The sequence below is a fragment of the Leiobunum rupestre genome, chromosome 8 (genome assembly GCF_980474605.1).
Source record: "Leiobunum rupestre chromosome 8, qqLeiRupe1.1.hap1, whole genome shotgun sequence".
Taxonomy (NCBI): domain Eukaryota; kingdom Metazoa; phylum Arthropoda; class Arachnida; order Opiliones; family Sclerosomatidae; genus Leiobunum; species Leiobunum rupestre.
This window is the reverse complement of record NC_143391.1, coordinates 24643670-24666828: the sequence shown is the minus strand read 5'-3', so window position 1 is coordinate 24666828 and position 23159 is coordinate 24643670. Positions and strand designations below refer to the sequence as shown.

Sequence of the window (23159 nt, the reverse complement as noted above, 5' to 3'; positions counted from 1 at the left end):
CCGGGATGAGAGAGAGAGAGAGAGAGCGGTAATTCCAAGCGCTGCCACCGAACCCGGAAAGCGACGCGCGGCGCCGGGAACGGGAGAGAAAGCGAAGATGGGGAGGCTTCTCCGTCAGAAACGGGGAGACATCAGCGTCCGTAGGTAGCAGCGTCTTGTATAATAATTTCGGGCTCTCGGTTTCGTCGGTGGCGGCGCTCGCTTCCCCTTGTCGCGGAGGATCTCTCTTTGGCCGCTCCTGAGCCTCTCGGAGTCCTCTCTCTGGCTTTCCCCTTTTTGCCGGCCCACCCGCTAGGCCAAGATGGCTGCCCGTCTGTGCCGCGCGTTGTTCCTATTACTCCTTTGCATCTCGGCGACGTATTGTAAGAAAAAAAATCAACAACCTCCGCCCGAGGAAGTCATCGAAGAAATAGACGGAAAGAAACTCGAAGAACTGATCGAAACCGAAGAATACTTGGCCGTTTTCTTCTGTAAGTAATTATACCAAAATCCTAACGGGCACCCTCGATCCATCCCACGTAAGGTTCCCACGGATCTCTCCCAAAACCCGTCTGCTAGAAACCGAGGCTTGACTTTCAAAGCAACCCCCTTTTTTATACGTTGTGATTTTTGATTTTAGAAGAAAAAAAAAGTCATCTGAACTTTCTTTAGGCAGCCTTTGGACGAATAATATCAGCCGCGAAAGAACGAAAGAAACGAGTTCGTCTCTCTTTCGCTCCGTTAAGCGGGCCGCCATTTCCACTTTGCTATTATTAACTTAGTAGGCGCGAAGCGGCGGCTTTCCAAAAATGGCATCGCGGCTGTGTCGCCGCCGGATAAAAACTACTCTCTCTCTCGAAAGGCTCGTCTAAAAGGGCCCATCCGAAATAAAAGGAGGCTTCTTTCGTAACCCGAATAATTGAACGCCGCCGAGCACACGCCGCTGTAGATGAATCTTTAAAGCGACGACGCTTAAATTCCCCCAAAAAAAACAAGCGGGCTTTTTTATCGCCCATCTCCGAATTATGGAGCTTCTCCCGCTTGTAATTTGACCTATAGCGGACGGACGGAAGCTTAGAGCGCCGCCGAGCGGTGACAGTGAAAAGCGGCGCATTCCCGTCCCGTCCCTCGGGATTACGGCGAGGCCGTCCGGATAGCCTAATGCGGCTGTAACAAACTTGTTGATTCTTTCAATTTCCGCTTTCTTAATACCTAGATGAAACGCGCCAAATGGATTTCTCACTTAGGCTAACCGTACGAGCGGGACACATCCGCTTAAGCTAAGGCTTATATTTATTTTGATGTAGTTTGAAGCTTTACGAAATGGCGACTCGATGACCCGAAGCGTTATATAATAATGGAACTCCTGGAAGGGGATTTTCCCCGCGGATCAAAGGATATTTTTATAGGCCCGAGAGAAGTAGTTTAAAGAGATCAGCCAGCGAAAAAGGAAAAGCTGCCCTGGAGCTATTTTATATTTCGAACGCTGAGATCTAAGCTCTTACACTCGCGAGGACTACCACTTCAGTCTACCGCTAGATAAGCGCCTTAAGAAATCACGTCTGGATCCGGAATCCTATCGCATTCGCGACAGAATTATTAAATACGCGACATCGCGGAACGCCTTTTAAATAAACTCAATTCAACCATTCGTAAAAGAGTATTAACACGCTCAACATACACTTTTTTATAATTAGTTTCTAAGCCCGACGTAGTACCCAGAAACTGACAATATTTTTATTAATAAGGCATATCTTAAGCTTAATTGAAATAAGGAAATTATTTAAAATTATTTCAGACACGAAATCGTGTAAAGATTGTGACAAAATCTTACACGAGCTAGAGCGCATAGACGATGAAGCGGACCAATTCGGAGTGGCGTTCGTCAAGATATGCGAGCGAAGCACGGCCAAGAAATTCGGCATCACCACATTCCCTCAACTCGTCTATTTCCGGAACAAAGAGCCTACTTTCTACGAAGGTAAACTCTGCCGCGAAAAGAACACTACCCGACGTAATTAGTGGCCCCTAAAGAGGGAGGGGGGTTACCGAATAACCGATAAGGGCCCGAAACCTCCCCGATAAAACCGATAAACCCAATGACTCGTGTTCCCGACAGGTGACCTGATGAACGAAGAGGCTGTCCTAGACTGGCTGACCAATTTGGAAGCCATGGAACTGCCGGACAAAATAGAAGAGGTCAACGCCAAGATCCTACAAAATATCATAGACGAAACGGACTACGTCGCCGTTCTATTTTGTAAGTACGCGAAATAAGAGCCACCGTAGCGGCACCGAGAAGCGTTCATTTATTTCGTTTCTTTTCACCTCGTCGAAAGTAAAGTTTCTCGCTGAAAGAGGAAAGCGGGGGGGGGGGGCTGTCGCGCGAGCCAACTTCGCCCTTTTTCCCCGCAGCCAGAGATAAACCCGACAAAAGTCGCCATTTTACGGGCTAGGTCTATATAGACATTGGAAGTTTATTACAATTTCTCGTCTGTTCTTAACCCGCTGGCCGCCTACCGCCGACACCCCAGAAGCGTAGGAGTAGGTGCGCCCGGGCTGTCCAAAAGACACCGCGAGAAATCGGGGGATCGCTCGCGGAGAAGAGAAGTCGGACGAGTGACAATTTACTTTGGGTCGTTCAAAAACATCCGTTTTCTAGGTTCCCCCTCTGTCACTTTATTTTTAGAAAATTGGCCAGGGCTTACACCGAACTTTGTTGTAGAAGGAAACTCGGATTCCGGCGCGTACAAACCACTTTCGAAGGGGAATCAATAAATATTTCCCTCAACCGCGTACGACCCGGGATTATAAACGACACTTCCGTCGCTTGTGGGGATAAAGCTTCGGGACACCCTCGAATCGCGGAGACTACGCCACTAACGCGTCACACCCACTGTCAGATGAGAGAAATTCGGCGGTTGTTAATTTCGCCGGAGAATGAATGAACCGTTTAATATTTCCAGTCGGATGAATTTGAACGGGGTGCGGGTCCGCGAAATATTGGAGCAACAAAGGCCATCATGCGGAGGTGATAAAAGGGAAAGTTCGTAGAGAGAATGAAGCGTAGCCAAGACGGAGGGCGAGGAACGGAAGTTGAGAAATGATGGAAGAGGAGAACGAATGCGGGGGATGGCGGCCAAAAGCGGGGTCAGGCGGTCGAGCTGTTGAACCAATTCCAATTAGGCTCTCTATAATTATAGCCGACGCGACTTTTAGAGGGTCCGCCGCAGCCTGTCAACAAATTTAATAAAGGCGCGCTCTCGAGTCGTCCATTCTTATTAGGCGAGAGAAAGACCACTCTTCGCGGTTTCCTCGTTACATTAATCAGATAAAAGATACCCGCCCGCGACAAAAGAGCTTCGCGACCGTAAAGACGTCATTATCAAGAGCAGCCGAAGCTCAGGGTAAAATAGACTACCCCACTACCGGGGCCGACACTTTAAAGCGTTGACGTATTAAAAGCGTAATTACTATAAACATTCTGTCTAAGCCTATAACCGATTATTACGTAATAAGTTCAATAACTTTGATTGAAGGATACTTTAAAATCAAAGGCTGGCTTACAAGAATCAACCCTGGAAAAAATGGTACAATCGAAATTGGGATAATTTGAAGATTACAATTATTACGAAATTAAGTTTGTACAATAATTCCTTGTAATTTAACTCTCCGAAAAGTTCAAAGGTACAAGATTAGTTAAACCGAAAATGGACGATCAGAATGTTTCGCGTTCCACGAATCTGTCGTAGAAACAGTGGCGGATACAGAAAAAACTCAAGGGGGGGGGAGCTAAAAGACATCTTGAGCTATGGGTGTAATAACAAATCATCAAGTCACTCGCAAAGCTTAAGCGTCAAGGGTGGGCGCGCGCCCCCCATATGTATCCGCCACCGCGTAGAAAGTAGCCCAAGCACGCGTGATAAAAGGATCCGATTTCGGCGTCGTAAAACCTCCCTTTTCGTTTAGGATTGTAAAACCGTCTTCACGTTTTTCGATTCTCGGGTGTCCTAGCGTGGTTTGGGTAAGTTCGAGTGCATGGCAAAAACAAGGCCTAAACCCCTTGTCATACGCGTTAAAACGAACGGCATTCGGGTGCTAAACGATTCAAAATGAAAACCATTCTTAAGGTTCCTAAGTAAAGTTGGACTGCCGTCAAATTCCTTATTAGATTGCGTAAGTGTCGGCCCATTCTCCCTCTTCCCTATCTATAGCTACTGCTATACGAGACGCTACAATTTTAGTTCCCCCCCAAGGAAGGTAAATGAGCGCCCACCACAATATTGTACATTAATGTTTAAATATATACGATTGCTTTTTCGAAAAGCAAGAATTTGCATACTCCTCGTAAAATATGCATTTTGATTTTTATAGCAAAAACCTTAAAAGCGAAACCAAGCAAATATATTTTAAATAGTTATTTTGGGAAGCTCTGTAAAAGTTTTAGAATTTTATAAGGCGGTAAAGTTTTTAGTGATTATCGCGAATAAAAAAGCTCTTAACTTTGACCTTTTATCGATTGAATTTTAAATTTTCAAATCTTAGCAGCGCGCTTCAATTTTGCCGTTTACTCTCGCGTTTAATGGAAATAAATAGCGGAATTTATACGGGGTAGTTTTATCGATACTTATTATTATTGTTATTATTATTTCTATAGATAAAAGTAAATGCAAGCAGTGCGACTTGGTGCTTCACGAGTTGGAGGAGATCGACGACGAAGCGGACCAAAATGGAATCGCCTTCGTGAAAATCAATGACGTCGCCCTGTCCACCGAGTACGGACTCGAAGAATTGCCGGCCCTCGTCTATTACAGGAAGAAAATTCCTCTTCTTTACGACGGTAAGTAGTATACGACCGATTTTACAACACCTATTGTTACGTAAGAAAGATAAAACGGTCATATATACGTTCGTCGGTAGACTCTGTCTAGTATCGGTTGACATTTCGGGGAGACCGATCGAACGATCCGCGTTCCACCGACGGAAACAAACTAGCGCGCCAAAATAGCTCAAATATTTCGAGAAGATGTTTGAAAGGAAATTGTACGTAGAGCCTAGCGCCGCCGATCCAACGCTGCCGCCGCCGAGTTATTTACTTTTGTGGCGCGCCGACGCCGCCGACGCCGCCAATAAATTTTGATCCCGCCGCCGAATTATTTTTGAAACTTTTTTTTTTCCTTCAAAAACATTTTGAATTTTTTTTCTCCAAAAATCAACTCGCTGCGCTGCCGCCGGGTGATTTTCTCGAATCGCCGCCGCCGACTTAAATAATATCGGCGCTATGCTCTAATCGTACGTTACGGGTTCTAAGTAACGGCTAAATCCCTCCATTAAGTATTGAATTTCCCCTTCGCTTCGCTCGACATTCGTTATCTCCCCAAATTCCGTGATTTATTCAGAGATTACGATAATGCTGATACAGTGGTCGGGAAATATGGAAGTGGTAATGACTGTAAGCGGAGGGGCTTTTAGCCCACTAGCGTCACCTTTATTTGATCACTTATTGAAGCTGGTATCTCAAAAAAAATCAAATCACTTATTGAACGCTATAACGTATAAAAGCCTCATCGTAGTTTACATAATTTCATAATTAGATGTATTATCCTTATCTTCATTATATCGATTGACGCTAATGGCAAATCCACGCTGGATTTCCAGTTTATTAGACACAAAACATTTATATGTTTATTATACGCGTTAAGTATGTATTACAAATATTTATTCGGCCATTCCTTTCTCACTAAGGATCTGATATCTCGAATAAAAAATGCATTAATGTTTAGAAAAAATATCAGAGAAATTCGAAATGAGAATCTTCTTTTCAACGTTTACTCTTCGCTCCCACATTCGACTCGACGAGAAAAGCTGCGTTGAAAGTCAAATAAATCCGGACTGAATATCAAATCACTGGATACGTTATATTTAAAAATTTAAATCTCGTTTAAATTGCTGTGTTGATGTATAAAGATGCGTTTTTATGAGATTTCGCCGCGTATAAACTGGATAATTTGCTGTTGAAAAATATATCGGATTTATTTATTAATTTTAAAACTTTTCGATTTCTTATTATTTTTCAAACGTTTCGATTTCTTATTATTTTTCAAACGTTTGAATTTCTTATTATTTTTCAAACTTTTCAATTTCTTATTATTTTTCAAACGTTTCAATTTCTTATTGTTTTTCAAACGTTTCGATTTCTTATTATTTTTAAAACTATTTTTGATTACTTTCCAAATCTATCTTATTATTTTTCAAAACATTTTTACTACTTTTAAAACTTTTCAATTTCTTATTATTTTTAAAACTTTTCAATTTCTTATTATTTTTAAAACTTTTCAATTTCTTATTATTTTTCAAACGTTTCGATTTCTCATAACTTTTAAAACCTGTTGATTAGCTGATAACTTTCGAAACCTATTTTTGTATTACTTTTGAAATATTTTTATTTTTTATGGTATTAAATTGACACTAGCTATCTACTTAGAGACGAAGCTTAATAGTCGTGCTAGAAAATTTGGTTTAATTAATTCGCGTTGTAATTAATTTATTTATGGGTAAATTATTTATAAACTTGTAACCTCAAAAATTTTATAAAATTCAAAGCTTCAAAGCGATAATTTACAGTCAACCCGGGTAGCCTGGATGCGCGTCAACGTAAAAAAACCCGAAAGGTATTTACTTATTGAAAAGCAAAAAGACAAATATTGATTTCGCCTCGAGTCTAGTTGGGAATTATTAAAGAGTTTTTTGACGTTCCTCCGGAAGAAACGCCGGAATAAGTCCGGAATTTTCTCTCTCAATCGTCGAGTGTAATAGAAAAAAAAATGGGGTCAGATTCAGTCACTAGCTACCGGTCTTCGATTTAAAAAAGAAGAGTCAAATATACTTTTTTCCAGCAAAGAAAGTTTCAGCAGCCCGGTACGATCTTCTCACTTTGGACGCGCGCCAGCCTAATATAGGATAACACTGGCCTTCGCTAGACTGCCAAATATTAGTCGAAGAGAGGACGGGGGAAGGGAACCGAGTACAATGAAAAAGAAAGGCGAAGATTTGAATAGGGTCACGCGGTAGATGGAGAAATAGACGAGTCTCTCTCTTTCCGTTTGCATTACAGGCTTTATCTCATTCACCGCTGTTCTTTTTCTTAACGAATAATTAATATTAAATTCAATTTACCCGTTATAATTATAATTCCACGGTAATGGCGTCCGTTATTTTTAGTTAAGATGACGCATCTAAAAATATCTTCAGGGGGGGGAATTTGGGGTGATCCTAATGCGCGCCCAGTTGGGCCAGTTCTGATTAACGGGTTCCGAGGCCGCCGGTTTCGTCATTACCGGGTCGAGACGTATTTGTTATCCTTGGAAACCATTTTGATTTACGCGTTCTGTCTTCTTTACGAGCAATGCCTATTTACTACATGCCTACGCGGTAAAATTACCTCGTAAAATACGGTTTTGGCGATAAAAGAACGGGGGATTCCTTACGTAAGTATAGAAGTTAGTGGTCACTTATGTAAGAAGAAAAAGGTTTGATAGCCAGGTGCGAAAAATAACACGTTCGAGTATCAACTCGACGGAGTAAGAGACATTGTGATTTTCGGATAGATGGGCGCCATATCGACGCTTGATGGTGCTTTTATCGGCCAGCTATACAAAATGGCGGCTAATGCGTATTTATTATGGTCTTTATTATAATAATAATCAGCTAGGCCCAAGTCATCGAGCGACTTATAATGCCTTTAAACTGGTGGCCGGGTTACAATTCGTAGGAGGGTGGTGGCAAGCCCTTCACGCCACGCGAGCCAACAGCTTCCTCCACTAACTATTACCTTTAACCTCAACAAGTTTTTATGGAAGGGGAAACCGAAGAGCTTGGGGGAAACCCCCTCAAACCAGTGGGGAAAGAACACGCAAACTCAATGCGGAAGGAGTTGTTCCGAGTTTTCACCCAGTGCCACAAGTTGGGATCGAACCCGCCTCCTCTTGCTGCGAGGCGAAAGCGCTAACCCCTCCGCCACCCCACATCAGCCGCTATTCACATAATTCACGTTTCATATTACCTCAAATGAAACGTCTTTACCAGTTCTTTAAGTATTATTAAAAATAATAAATTGGCTTTGCACGGATGTGGAAGGGTTTGGCTCGGGGTTTGGCATTTAGAAAAGAGGAAAATTAATTTGCTTATGTAACGGAAAATTGTAAGGGAAAAATTTAGCATGGAAGGTCAAGCTTTAATCGGTACTCGCGGGTGGCGCCATAGTCTGGAACCATATGTAACATAATCCTTAATAAGTATGCCTCTTTATAACATTTCCATAGAAAAAAAAAATCAATGCCACTTTTTTCCGAATAAATGCTTGGTTGGGTAAAAAACATAATTAAATAAGTCAAAATGATATCCTTTTTACCAACGCTTGTTAAATAAATAGGAAAATTTGTGAATAATGAATAAACAATTCCGAGCACTAGGAGGGGGTATCCGGACACCCTGGAGACCCCTTGTTGTTGCGCCCCTGCTATCACGCCATCCGCGAGTACTGATTGAAGTTTGACCTTCCCTGCTAGTGTTATATGGCCTTTAACCTGCTTAGCATCATTGCACGAAGCCTTACGCTTGCTTTGGGTTAGAAGGACCTAAATCGAGTAGAATTAACGGTAACTACTTAACCGGCATAAATATTACGGGTCATTCTTATTCTAAATAAATAAATAATAATATTCAGCGAGGCTAATGCCCAAGGCACTACCTTGCCCAAGTGAACTACCAACTTGCTGTGTTTTGGCAGTCTTCAGAAACTGAGAAAGCCCTAAAAAGGTTAAAGGTCAATGGTAAAAATCTTATTACTAACGCGAAAAAATGGGTCGTTGCTCGTAAAGGGGACGGGCGGCTACGTATTTAAACCAATCTACCAAAATCCGATAACCGGTCTGCCACGCGAAACTTTCAGTCTATCATTGTAATATAACAATTTATTTTAAACAAGCTGGTCAAATATAGTGGACTTTATTGTTTTGTTAATTCGGATCAGGATTGGCTGCCATCTTGAAAAATGCCCACCGTATATTAAGCGGGAGTAAAGATAATATAAACCTCGTACCCTAGATTCGAAATAACTGCGTAGGTAATAGCGTTTACCCACTTCCTGCCGGAAGTCCGAAAAATTTTACTCCAAAGTCACCATGGTAACCAACTATAGATAAGACTACGGCCAACTTTGATGACGTGCTGTTCACGCAACGGCACGTCATAGAAGACTATGGCAGAGACCGATGGAGGCTGATTTTTCGGAGGTCACGTGCCGGAAGTGGGTAAACGCTTCGTTACAAAACCGTCAATCAGAAAGTTCTCAGATTCAGGGTACGGAGTTCAATATTATCTTTGGTGCGAGTAACTCAACAAAAAAAATTAGTCGAGGAGTCGGACATTTGCATTTTCTTTCAAAGATTTTCTATATAAAGTATATTGAAAATATTTTCTTGGATTTATGGGTTTGTTTGCGATATTTTCTACGTTATTTTGGCGAATGTTCGACCCCTCGAAATTAATGTATTTTAACCTTATTTTAAATTTTACTATTAAATTCAGTAAATCGAAAATTCAAATTAAATGAAAATAAAAATGTGTTATTTCAACACCTTTCACGTATTCCTAGAGTTGGTACTAGAAAGTACATCCCGCTCATGGAGTACGATGTTTTTTTATCGAAATATCGTAGCCTTAGACTTAGGCCCCTAAACGTTTACGTTTCCCCGAACACCGGTATATCGCTACTGAAACACTTCTACAGGAGTTTATAGGTCATATATAGGCCAAATTGAGATTATCCAATGTTTCGTTAATTATATTTTTTGTAACTCTAGGGGATCTGTTAAACGAACAGGACGTATTGGGATGGCTGAATGAATTTAAAGACATCGGGGAAGGATCGGACCAAATCGAAGACGTTTCGGCCACCAAACTCGTTACGTTGATCGACGAATCGGACTTTTTGGCCGTGTTATTCTGTAAGAGTCGCGTTTTGATTTACACACCGATCTAAATAGAAGAGAGAGATAAAACAGAGTTTCGTACAGTTGCAATAACGAAGCCTCGTTCGTGTTTATTCTCGCGTAGATGATAAAGACGGCAAAGATAGTGAAAAAGTCTTGGAAGAGCTGGAAAACATCGACGACGACGCCGACCGAAACGCCATCGATTTCGTCAAAATTGACGACGACCGGGTGGCGCAAAATTACGGAATTGAAGACCTGCCCGCTCTCGTCTACTTCGAAAAAGGAGTCCCCAATTTCTACGAAGGTATATGCATAAGTATAATATGATGGAATAACTCAAAAGCTTTAGCTTCCATGTTCAAAAGCCCCTTTCGTAAGAGCGAACTTTATTTTATACGCCTGGAGAGCCTCGCGTGGGGGGGACACTCCCTGGTTTTCCGAGATTCTCGACTTTCCCCGCGAAAGAGACAAGATAAATCCTTAAGATAAAGCGCCTAATACGGAGCTAATTTCGCGGTTTGTTACGTTTTATCACGCCTCCGGGAATTTTGGACTCTTTCAGGAGATTTAACTTCGGAAGAAGACGTGCTCGACTGGCTCGTGAATCAGAAAAACACGGACGAAATCGAAGACGTTTCGGACGAGGCGCTGGAAATCCTCATTAAGAAAAACTCGCACGTCGCCGTTCTTTTTTGTGAGACATTTTCATCTTTGTTTAAGTAGATTATAAACACCTTTCCGCGGCGATGGTTTCGGAATAAATAAGACGCCCTAATTTATTTCGGCCCCGTAGATGAAAAAGAGGATAAGAAAAGCCAGGAGGTCCTGGCGGAGCTGGAAGATATCGACGATGACACCGATAAGAACGGTATCCTCTTCGTCAAAACTGACGACGACGAATTCGCCAAACAGTACGACATCGATAAGCTGCCCCAATTAATCTTCTTTGAAAACCAAGCACCCACTTTCTACGAGGGTAAGAAATCCAAGCTATTCGCCTCTCCCCCTTCTTATTAGCCTCTCCTATTTCCCTTTTATCCCATCCATTATATTAGCAAACTAAGACGCGTCCTTCGAGACAGGCTGAAAGAACGCTCTTCAAATATATTAATGAAAACATGGTCACTTTTTTTCTGGTCTCGACGGACGACGCCTAATCCATGGAATTGGGTTGTATCTTTTCAGGCGACCTGACTAAGGAAGAGAAGGTTCTGGAGTGGTTAGTCAAACAAAAATCATCCGACGAAATCGAGGACGTCAGCGGAAAAGTCCTCGAGCAGATGATCCAAGAAAATGCTAATTTGGCCGTTCTCTTCTGTACAATAAATAATCAGCGTGCGATTCACGGGCGAGGATGTTAACGAATATTATTTTGCAGATGATAATGACAGTGAGGCGAGCAAGAAAACGCTGGCCGAACTGGAAAATATCGATGATGATACGGATAAGCACTCGATCCCATTCGTGAAGATCGACGATGATAAAATCGCTCATTCTTACGGGGTGGATGAGTTACCGGCCATGGTTTATTTTGAAAATGGCATTCCTAATTTCTATTCGGGTAAACGGATATTCGATCATTCGTTTTTTATTATCTCTGATGTAAAATCTAATCGTTTCGGTAGGTGATCTTAAAAATGAGGAAGAGGTCTTGAAATGGTTGATACACCAAAAGAACTCGGACGAGATCGAAGACGTCTCGGACAAAGTTCTGGAGAGGATTATAAAGAAAACGGCGCACGTCTTGGCTCTCTTTTGTAAAGCGCACCTTGAATCGTAATAGACTCCGACGCGTTTTAACGTTTTATTTATTTTTCCAATCACGCGAAACGTCCGTCTCCGACAGATGACAGGGAGGACAAAGAGAGTCAGAAGGTTTTGTCCGAGCTGGAGAACATAGACGACGATACGGACAAACTGGGAGTTCAATTTGTCAAAATTGACGATGACGACATGGCCAAGGAGTACGGCATCGATAAGCTGCCCAAAATCATATATTTCGAACACAAAGTTCCCATCCTATACGAAGGTACGAATCCCCCGGAGAGCAAAGCTAGAAAATAAGTCCTTCAAGCTCTAAAGGACTCGTGCGCCAAACGGACTTCGAAATTTCAAAATCATATTTTTGACTTTAGGCGATTTGAAAAACGAAGACTCCCTTCTAAAGTGGGTGGTTGAGCAAATGGAATCGGACGAAATCGAAGACGTCTCGGAAACTGTTCTGGAACAACTGATAGAAGACTCCGAATTTTTGGCAGTTCTATTCTGTAAGGCGTCTAACCCGTCCGTTACTAGGAAGAATAGAGACGCTTAAATCTTTCCTCTTTATACGAATGTTTAAGATGACAGTGAAAATGCCAAATCGAAGCAAGTCATCAAAGAATTGGAGAACATTGACGACGAAACGGACCAGGCTGGAATTCCATTCATCAAAATCGATAGCGACGATGTGGCGGGAGAGTTCGGAATTGACGATGAACTTCCGGTTTTGGTTTATTTCGAAAATTCAATACCCAGCGTTTACACCGGTACGTTTTGCCATTTATTTCTTTCCAGCAAACCATTTCTTTCAAAATGTTTTTATCTCGTGGGAAATAGGGGACTTGAAGAACGAAGATAAAGTTTTGGAATGGCTTTTACATCAAAAACAGTCGGACGAAATTGAAGATGTGACTGATAAGATGCTAGATATGCTGATTGAAAATCAAGAACATTTAGTGGTTCTATTTTGTAAGTTTCCTTTCATTAACGACGTAGAATTAACAAACTCGTTTGGAACAATACGATAACTTATTTTCAGACGATAAATCGAGGGCGAGTGAGAAAGTGTTGGGAGAATTGGAAAACATCGACGACGAAGCCGACCAAAACGGAATCGCGTTCGTAAAGACGGATGACGTCGAAGCGGCCACCAAATACGGAATTGAGAAGTTTCCCGTTTTGGTCCTCTTCGAAAACGAAATTCCCAATCTCTATGACGGTAAGTTTCCGTCAAAGCTCTTCTGGGGAACAGCCCAACTAACAGTGATCAAGTTTTTCAGGTGACTTACTAAAGGAAGAGGAAGTTTTGAGGTGGTTACTCATGCAAAAGGACAGCGACGAAATCGAAGACATCACCGAAAACATGTTGAAGAATTTGATCGAAAACACGCACGCCTTAGCCGTCTTGTTCTGTAACTATTGGCTTACGTATACGTTAAAAGGTAATATTTTCAGTCTCTAATCTCCATCGTATTCAGACGATAAGGACCACGAGAAGAGCGCCAAAGTCCTGAAAGAGTTGGAAAACATCGACGACGATACGGACAAGCGCGGCATTCCCTTCGTTAAAATTGACGACGACAGTATCGCCAAAGACTACGGGGTAGACGACGAACTTCCGGTCCTGGTTTACTTCGAAGAACAGATCCCCAGCGTTTACGAAGGCGACTTAACCAGGGAAGAAGACGTCTTGGTCTGGCTGATTGAACAGAAGGAAGAGGATACGATCGAAGAAGTGACGGAGGAAATTCTGGAGAATCTCATCAAAGAGAGGGAATACGTTCTCGCGTTCTTCGGTAAGTGATAAATATTCGACTAATTAACGCGTACCGTGTCCCGTTAACCCGATCACTATACGACTGGCAGCTCCGGAGTCTTGTACAAATTGCGATAAAATTCTTCACGAGCTGGAGAACATTGACGACGACACGGATGAACACGGTATCAACTTCGTTACGACGGACGACATGGACTTCGCCAGAAAGAAGGCCGGAGTCAAAAACTTCCCCGCTCTGATCCTCTTCAGGAACGGAGAGCCAGTGTCATACGAAGGTGAAGATAGTTTGGCTAGTGGATATTTGGTCTTTGCGTTCGAACCAGAAAGCCGCTTAGAGAGCACGTGCGCGCGTTCGATAATTAAGGCTGTGGCTTTTTCTCCGTCGTTTTGCTATTTTATTTTACTAGTCAGGATATATAAAGATACAAGATATTTTATTTTGGTTCACCCTCGACAAACGCAAATATCGACGGCGCATTTAGACATTTATGGCTTTAATACTTGTTGATTTGCACGCTGTTTCTGTTTGGAGAGACGCTTTGTTAAACTTTTTTTCGGCTAATAGGGAACTGGAACAAACAGGATCTGAAAGACTGGCTCATTCCCGAAGCCTTTAGAAGCAGCAGTGAGTCTCGAAACGCGTCCATAATATATATATCTCTTCCAAATTTCTGAGGCCTATCCCGAAACACGCAATTACCAACCACCTTGTTATTGGATATCGTTCGATTACTCCCCAAAGTTTCGTAACCCCCGATACGTACCGTAAAATCTATCTTTTTTCTTCTTAGCACATTGAAGTTTTGTTAAATTTGGTCACTCAAACATTTTTGAAGTGCCAAAGTGACCCAGTCAACCGATTATGATTCTATTTTTATCCTGGCATGGGTTTATTTGAAACCGAGAACCTCGTTCTAAACTTTATACGTTACTTTTTCTCCGAAACCATGTCTGATAAGTTGCTCCGCAAGAAGTCTATACCGCCCAAAATTTCTTTATTTCTTGAAGATAAAAACCTTTTAAAGCCGGTAACATCTTGTTTTTGCACATGTTTCGTCCCATTTTTTCGCGATGTTTTTGGCTTTTTCTTTGAAAATTATAATGCAATTTGTGTAACGCATGGCCATTGACGTGAAGTTTTCTATCCCCCTTTGAATTTATTTCTCATTTTTATTTGGCTTAAGAATATATTTTACCAAAGCTCGCACCCCCGGGTCCAATTACGGAATTTTTCCCATTTAACGAGAGAATACGCATTTCAAAATAGGCGATCTCATCGACGAAGAGGCCGTTCTAAAATGGGTCACCAAAGAGGAGACGCTCGACGACCCGGACGAAATCGACGAAGTCAACAGCAAGATGCTACAAAAGATGCTGGACAACAATCATTTTGTCGCCGTGCTTTTCTGTTCGTCGCGCTCTTTTCGTTTATGATCCAAGCTGTCGCGCGGTTTTTGACGCCTTCGTATTTGGAATTTCAGATCAAGAGAAAAACGCGGAATGTAAGAAAGTCTTGCACGAGCTGGAAAAAATCGATGACGATGCCGAGCAAACAAACATCGATTTCGTCAAAGTGTCCGACCCAGGTGTGGCCAGAGAGTACAATATTATGACTTTCCCGTCACTGGTCTTTTTCAGGCACAAGTTCCCCCAGTTCTACGAAGGCGAGTTGAATAAGTTTCTACTACGAGTCTCTCTTATCAAGTTCCATTTTGTTGAAAACTATTTTTCTTCCCGCTGCAGGCGATCTGAAGGACGAGGAAGAAGTTTTGGCTTGGCTGAACGAAAAGAAAAACAAAGGTGACGACGTCATCGAACACGTCGACGAGAAAATGTTGAAAATGTTGTTGGAAGATGCCGAGAGTGTCACCGTCTTTTTCTGTACGTCTATCGCCCTACGCGGACCTTTTCCAATTACCAATAACTTCCATTTTTTTTAGACGACGATGACTGCCAGGACTGCGACACCATCTTGCAAGAGCTGGAACACATTGACGACGACACGGATAAATTGGGTATTCATTTCGTGAAAACCGACGACATTGACTTCGCCAAGAAGTTGGACATCACCGATTTCCCATCGTTGGTTTATTTCGAAAACGAAGAGCCCAGTTTATATTTCGGTACGCTATACCATATCTAAATATAGAATCATATCCAGCAGCTGACTCTAAAACTGAACTATCGCAGGTGACTTGATGGATGAGGAGGCGATCTTGAACTGGTTGACGAAACAGAAAACCGAAGATACAATCGAAAACATTAATCGAGATATGTTGAATCGAATGATCCAGGAAAAGGACTATTTGGCCGTCTTTTTCTGTAAATTCTAGTTAAGCCTACTTTTTCACGAAAAGTCTTGACGCGATTATCTTTTCTTAGATGTTCCGGGTGATCTAGAATGCGACGAAATAATCGAGCATTTGGAGCAAATTGACGACGATTGTACCGACTATGAGGTCACGCTGGTTAAGATGAACGACAACTTGATGGCCAAAAAGTACGGTATCAGAAAACCACCTGGAATTGTTTTCTTCAGACACAGCAAACACATTAAATACCCTGGTAGGACACAATTGAAGCTAGATACGCGACGACACGCGAAAAGTTTACAATTTGAACGGTATAATAGGTGATCTCTTCGACGAGGAGGAAGTGTTGGAGTGGTTAACCAATCCTGAGAACATGGAACTAAGCGACGCTATTGAAAGAGTCAACAAGAGAATGTTCGAGAGAATTTTGCCTCGTTACGAGTTCATCGCCGTCCTCTTTTGTAAATATCGAAAATATTAAATGTTCCGAGTTCCGAAGAGGTTTAACGAAAGCTATCTTAGACGGAAAGAACTGCAAACAATGTCCTAAAGTCCTGGAAGAGTTGGAGAAAATCGACGACGAAGCCGACGCGGCTGGAATTCATTTCGTCAAGATGGACGACGACGTCATGGCCAAAAAATTCGGATGTTTCGCTTTGCCAGCTCTGGTCTTTTTCAGGGAAGGCGAGCGGGATGTACCTATCATCTACGCCGGTAAGTTAGTCGCACAATACGCGAGTACCTGGCTGGATAATGGATGATTAAGGACGAACAGGTGACTTGAGGAACGGCGAAAGGATCTTAGGTTGGCTATTGACCCAGAAAGACCCTTCTAGCGACCATATCGAGGAAGTGGACGGCGAAACGCTGAAAGGCCTGATCAAAAAGGCCGAATACTTGACAGTTTACTTTTGTAAGTATCTCGCTTTTAATAGCGTTTAGGTGGCCACGACAAATTCGAGTGACGAGATGATCAAAAATTTGCGCGCGAAATGTTTGGGTGGGGCAGTTGCATTTGGAACAAAAAAAGCGCGCTTCAAACATCCTCCGAAGTTCCATTACCGGAATCTAAATTTCTAACCGCGAAGTTGAATCGCAAAGATTTTAGGCCCGATTCGAAATTATTAAACGTGTCTGTTAAATTGACGCGTAACGCGATACGTTAAAAAACTCGTGGCCCTTTAACAGTTTTCTCTACTTTCCAAGGGTTCTTGTTTTTCATTATCTTTGTTTGTAAAGAGAATAATGTTTGCTTTGTTTTTACATTTGTCTCCCTAATTGGGGGCCTTAAAATTTAGATGACGAGAAAAAGTGCCGCAACTGCGACGACGAGAGCAAGAAGGGTACGTCCTCCTTCTCGGGCAGTCAGCTAGCGCTCCCCCTCCTGACTAATTACCCAAACCAACACAACCAAACCACTCCCCCCCCCCCCGCGCTCAAATCCTTCGCTTCTTCCTTTCGCTTGCTTCTCTATCCTTTTCATAGTTGCCATGACCTACCCTAACAGAAAACATTTAGACTAAACGTACGCTATTCGTCTAGTTCGGTTTCTAGTGTGGCTTTAGATGTCATAGACAGCTGCCTTTAGTTTAGAATAGTATCGTAGCGTTTCTTTGTTATTTTACTTTAGACGCAGTAACCTTATACTTCAACGTATCTAAAAACTTACTCCTTTAGACTATTTTTGACAGTTTTGTAGAAGGAAATTGCAACGGTAAAAATTTTTGGTACGCGGAAATGAGTTTTTGCGCCGCCCGACACATTTTGCGAGTAAACGATCTTTCAGAGACATTCTTAAACGTTTTAAAACGCCTATTTTTTCGCGATGATTTTACAGTTTTTCTCTATCACGATTTTGTTTCTTCCGTTTTATTTTGCAGGATATCTTTTTCCATCTTATATTTTTGGTTTTCTTCTAAAAATTCCCATCTTTGGTTTCATTATTATTTTTATTTTTAAGCATGGTTATATTGTTTATTTATCTCTGGCTTGTACGATTCAATTGTCTTAACTAAAACCAAAAATCTTTCAAAACCTAATCTGTAGTATATTTCTTAGTATCTTATAGAATGTAGAGTAGTATTAACGATCAATAAAATAGATGAGAGTGTAACGGGAACTATTCGGTATTTTCGTACGCGTCAGACGATGCCGATTGTCAAGAGTGCCAGGCCGTTCTGGAAGAACTCGAAAACATTGACGACGACACCGACCGACACGGAATTACTTTCGTCAAGACCAACGACCACACCGTGGCCGAGGACTACGGGGTCAAAGATTTTCCAGCCCTCATCTATTTCGAGCGGAGAATCCCCAGTGTTTACGAAGGTAAAACGACGCCATTACGAATTTGAGGAGTTATACTAATGACTTAACGTGCCGATATTAGGCGATTTACTGGCCGAAGAAGAGGTATTGCAATGGCTAATACACCAGAGATCCGAGGACACGATAGAAACGGTTAACAGGGACATGTTGGAGAAGCTGATATTAGATTCGCATTACTTGGCAGTATATTTTTGTACGTTATATCGTTTTAAACCCCGGATTTTAGGGTCTCTTGGTAAGAAGGTGTCTCACTAAATCTAAAATCTTTCGCTAGATAAATCTCATTGCAAGGCGTGCGATCAATCGTTGGCCGAACTGGAGAACATAGACGACGATTTGGACTTGTACGGTATTCATATGGTTAAGATTCAGGATAACATCTTGGCCAAACGCTACGGCATCAAAACCTATCCCGCCTTGGTCTATTTCCGAAACGGAAACCCACTCTTGTTCGACGGTGAGATTTACACTTTGTATATCGTACAAACCGTTTTCTCTAACCAGTACTAAACTTGCATACGTTTTCAAACAAACTATCGCGTTAACCCGGTAAAGCTTGGAACTCGGAAGATAATATTAATAGTAGGTTTTAGATGAAGTTTAACCGCTTTAGCGAGTGAAATAACAAAACTAAAGCTAGTAACGTGAATAAGTGACGAGATCAAACCAGTCTTCTTATCAATAAAGGTGATATCCGGAACGAGGAAATGGTTTTGGAATGGCTCATTGACGATGACAACCGCGAACTGGCAGACGAGATCGAATCCATCAATCTCAGGATGCTGAATAAACTGGTGGAGGAATCGCCATTCCTGGCCGTTTTCTTTTGTAAGATACAACCGTAAATCCTAGTTAAGCTAAAGGTCTCACCAATGACGTACCTCGTGATTTAGACGATGAAACCGCCGAAGATTCTATCAAGTCTCTCAAAGAACTAGAAAATATCGACGACGAAGCCGATGTCTTTGGAATCGACTTCGTCAAAATCAGCGACAGCGACGCGGCAATGAAATGGAACGTCTTGTCTCTGCCCACCCTCGCCTACTTCAGGAAACAAACTCCGGTCTTTTTCGATGGTAACGTCTTGAATTGTTAAATTAACGCCCCTCCAACGTTTCTCATACATCTATCGCCGGTTTGAACAGGGGAACTGACTGACGAAGAGAAGGTACTGCAATGGCTGACTAGTCAGGATGTTTTCGAAATTAAGGACGAAATCGAAGAGGTCAACCGAAAAATGCTAGATAAACTTTTGGAGGAGAACGATTTCGTGGCCGTTTACTTCTGTAAGATCTAAAACTTAGCTAAGAATCTTAATTACAATTTAGCTCTAATTTCTATTTCGCTTTGTTGTTTCAAGACGACAACAACTGTCCGAAATGCGAAGTTGTCTTAGAGGAATTGGAGCACATAGATGACGAAGCGGACGACTTGGACATTATGTTCGTTAAGATTAAGGATGTACGATATTCCAAGAAGTATGGAATCAGCCAAGTACCCGCCTTAGTTTACTTTCGAAGAAAATTTCCGTCGATATACCGAGGTAAAGAATACTCATTTCAACAGGGCAACTCCTTCCCGTAAATATCAAATCACGCCAAAAACGAGGTTTTATTCCAATATCAAACGGGTATTAGTAGACTACCCTCGACCTAAACTACCAGCAATAGCTTAATTACACAAGGATCAAAAACAAAAAAATTATTAAAATGATCGACTCTCCGCTTTTCCCACTCTCTAGGTGACCTTGAAGCGGAAGACGAAGTCTTGGACTGGTTACGGAAGAATCGTTATCGTCATCCGGAGCTCAACCTGTTCATGTACATTTTGGTGGCAATCTCGTTGGCTTTCGTCTTCTACACCCTCTTCCTTATGTTCTGCTTCAACAAGAACAAGGAGAAAACGCAATAGTTCCTGACTGCCTCCTCCGGGGACCCGAGAACAACCATAGTCATCCTCTGGAAAAGCGAACAACTCCGTTCACCTTTCACGAAACGTGCAAAAACCAGAATCCGTGTTCAAAATGTCTGAGACGCTTAAGTCTTCTTGGCGGACATTGTCTTCCCGGGATGAACTTGTCAGTCTACGGCTAACGCCACAAAGAGCTTTTTTTAAATTAACTAATCCTTGGCTTCGAGCTCCCAACACTCCAAGGCCAAATGGAAATCACCGTCGTTGATGTTCTCCAAAATTGTTCATTTCATTTCTGTACAAAATATGTTCCTCCGCATTTCAAACCATTTCAAACCGAAAGCCGAATTACTAATTACGATATCATTTGGACTAAAAGACTAAATATTGAAGAAAAATTACGGTTGAATCGGAGAGTAATCGCGAAAAAGCCGCTGGTCAAAGGTAGCTTCTCGTCGGGAGTTTAGGGGGCAAATGACGCGGACGCGTATTTCCAATATGTTTTCGACGAGCGCGCGGATGACGAAATCACCCGATTGACCTAATTTTTGAACTACTTTTCTTTGCAATTCGCCTATTTTCGGCGATGAAATTATGTCTAATCGGCCGCCTTGGAGTGTTTGGGAGGGGGAATGAATGAGGGAATTTTCGTTGGGGGGGGGCTGAAGTCGTGTCGTGGTACATATAAAAAAAAATATTTCCATCGTCTCGAAATATTGTGATCTTGCTCATGTAAATCATTTCGTTAATTGGGGGTGGTCAAGTGACGCGTTTTTCTTTGTTTCTTTCCCGTTTGTTGTGAATTGCCATACTCTTAAATGTCGTCTTTCGATTTTTTTTCGCACTATGCAAGAAAGAACTAATATTTTGGAATGCAAAAAATACCTACAATTTCTCTTTCGTTTAAAAATAGGCCACGATTAACTGCCAATTATTTTACACAAAACGCCATAATTTGTTTTGCCGTTCTTTTTCGCAATGTCATACTCCTAACACCCCACGTGATAATTTTTTGGCAATAAAAAGACGTTTACACCATTTATAACTTAGTAAATAATGATAAAACGGAAGGGTTTACTTTGGAGCAGTTAAATGCAACGAAAAATTAAATTGAAAGTTAAAAAATATAATAAAATAATATATTAGGCGGATTAAAAAAAATTGGACATATCAGAATTCTATATATCAAATTATATAATAATAAATAAAAAGTATATATTTATTTTTGTGCGTGGATTGTAAGCGCTGGGGGGGAAAAGAAACATTTTAAGTTTGCAATTCGGTTTGTACTATATCATGTAATTTTATAAATAAGAAGGAAAAATAAACACTGGGAGATTTGTTTCTGTTAACGAAAGCCAGGCTTTTTCCCCTCCGCGGGAACCGCTAGGTTTTCGTTAACAGAAAAAAAAAGTGTACAGATTTACCATGAAAATATTTTAAGACGCCCATTTAAAAGTTCGAAATAAATAAATTGTAAAGAAAAAAATGATAATGCCAATCGATTTATTCCCAAATATATTGTACGCCTAAATATCAGTTGATCATTTTGTCCCATTCCGTCCAGGAAATGTGGTATTTTTTATTTGACTCCTATTTTGGGCCTATTGTACAAATTTAACGGGGGAGACAAATAAAGTCAAGTCTTGCACTTTCTAGTCAATCATGTTCTCTTTTATTTAAAGAAGGGCCAATAGATCGATGCCCAAAGGCCGGGACTGAAAATTTGGTTACTTCATCTTGCGTCCTAACGTCGTTTGTCGCGTCGTCTTCCCTTCAGCTTGCGCGAGAGGGAGATCAGACGACGAAACACAGGACTTTATGACGTAGGGGAAGTGAGTCTTCATAAGATGACGGGAACCAAATTATCACCCGCTGACTTTTGGAATCGATCTATTTGACTTTCGCGCCTCAAGATCTTCGACCAATCAAGGCAAAGATCTTTAAAAGGAACAGAAATTCACAGGGAACAGAGATGAACGCCGCGTTCAGTAGCACCAAGAACGTATTTAGGTCTCTAAGAACATTGTTGATTTTGCGAAAAAACGTAACTTGCTTACTAAACACATTCTTTCCGCGAAATATAGGTACGAAGCCCGTTTAATTGATGCAATCCCTACCAACCCCAAGGCGCTTTACTCGCGTGTTTCCCGTTCTCTTAAACACAAACCCTCTCTTATGGTGGTTGAGATCTCTGCGGGGGTATTAATTCGCGATCCGGTTGCTATGGTAACGGCGCTTAATGATTTCTTTAGTTCCGTGTTCACCTGCGAGCCCGATTTGGAGGCAGTATATCTGGGTGACTTTTTCTCTGGTTTTGACCGTTCTGAGCCCTCTGATTTTTTTTCAGTCCCCTAGGCTTTGGCCTATCGTATTTTACAGTCCAACGATATTTAAAGGGACTGCCTACTTTTAAATCCCCAGGGCCTGATGACCTTCATCCACGATTACTTTCAGAGGGTTCAGCCATCTTAGCTTCCCCTCTATTGGCCATATTCAATTACTCTATTTCATCGGGTCGTCTTCCACTTTTATGGAAGCGGGCTAATGTTACCGCGATCAAACAAATTCCTACTTAGAGGTTCCACCTTTGATTGTCAATTGGATCGCTGTTTTTTTGAGTGGTAGAACGCAACGTGTGGTCCCGCGTGGGGTCTGTTCGGAATGGTGTAAGGTGACCAGTGGGGTGCCTCAGGGATCTGTGTTAGGCCCAACTCTTTTTGTTATATTTATTAATAATCTTCCTCTGGTAATCAAGGAGTCTTTTCTCCAATTGTTTGCCGATGACAATAAGATTGGTCATAAAATAGCTTCACCGACTGATTCGCTATTCCTCCAACGGGAGTACGGGACATTGATGCTCTGGCCCATTGGGTCTCCTCGAACGATATGAGCTTCAATACTTCTAAATCGGTTGTTCTCCATTGCGGGGCTAATAATCCTCGCTATAAGTACAGTTTGGGGGGTAAAGCGATAGAGGCGCATGCTGTGGTTCGGGACCTTGGGGTCATGCTTTCAGGCCATATGTTCGGGGATACCCATAGCAAAGCCGCTTCTGCGCGCGGTAAAAGGGCTTTCTATACGCTGCGGAGATCA

General features: G+C 41.9%; 1 protein-coding gene across 6 annotated transcripts; it reads left to right on the top strand.

The window, feature by feature from the left end:
* The first annotated feature begins 93 nt into the window (after nucleotides 1–93).
* Nucleotides 94–21726, top strand: hlk (hulk). Of its 6 annotated transcripts, none has more exons than XM_090156259.1 (38): nucleotides 94–470; nucleotides 1778–1960; nucleotides 2099–2239; nucleotides 4637–4819; nucleotides 9843–9986; nucleotides 10096–10278; nucleotides 10537–10668; nucleotides 10768–10950; nucleotides 11160–11291; nucleotides 11353–11535; nucleotides 11600–11731; nucleotides 11821–12003; nucleotides 12110–12241; nucleotides 12317–12502; nucleotides 12573–12704; nucleotides 12775–12954; nucleotides 13016–13147; nucleotides 13214–13531; nucleotides 13602–13787; nucleotides 14078–14137; nucleotides 14780–14920; nucleotides 14994–15176; nucleotides 15256–15393; nucleotides 15453–15635; nucleotides 15703–15834; nucleotides 15895–16077; nucleotides 16145–16285; nucleotides 16347–16538; nucleotides 16591–16737; nucleotides 17123–17167; nucleotides 17970–18152; nucleotides 18214–18345; nucleotides 18427–18609; nucleotides 18840–18980; nucleotides 19046–19228; nucleotides 19298–19438; nucleotides 19513–19695; nucleotides 19894–21726. In XM_090156259.1, the coding sequence occupies exons 1-38, from the start codon at nucleotides 302–304 to the stop codon at nucleotides 20061–20063; spliced, it is 6075 nt and encodes a 2024-aa protein (XP_090012385.1). In that variant the 5' UTR covers nucleotides 94–301; the 3' UTR covers nucleotides 20064–21726. The 6 variants fall into 6 exon arrangements, with proteins under 6 accessions (XP_090012385.1, XP_090012386.1, XP_090012388.1 ...); XM_090156260.1 differs by having other exon boundaries at nucleotides 95–470; nucleotides 16600–16737; XM_090156262.1 differs by lacking the exon at nucleotides 17123–17167 and having other exon boundaries at nucleotides 95–470; nucleotides 16600–16737.
* Nucleotides 21727–23159: the final 1433 nt, after the last annotated feature.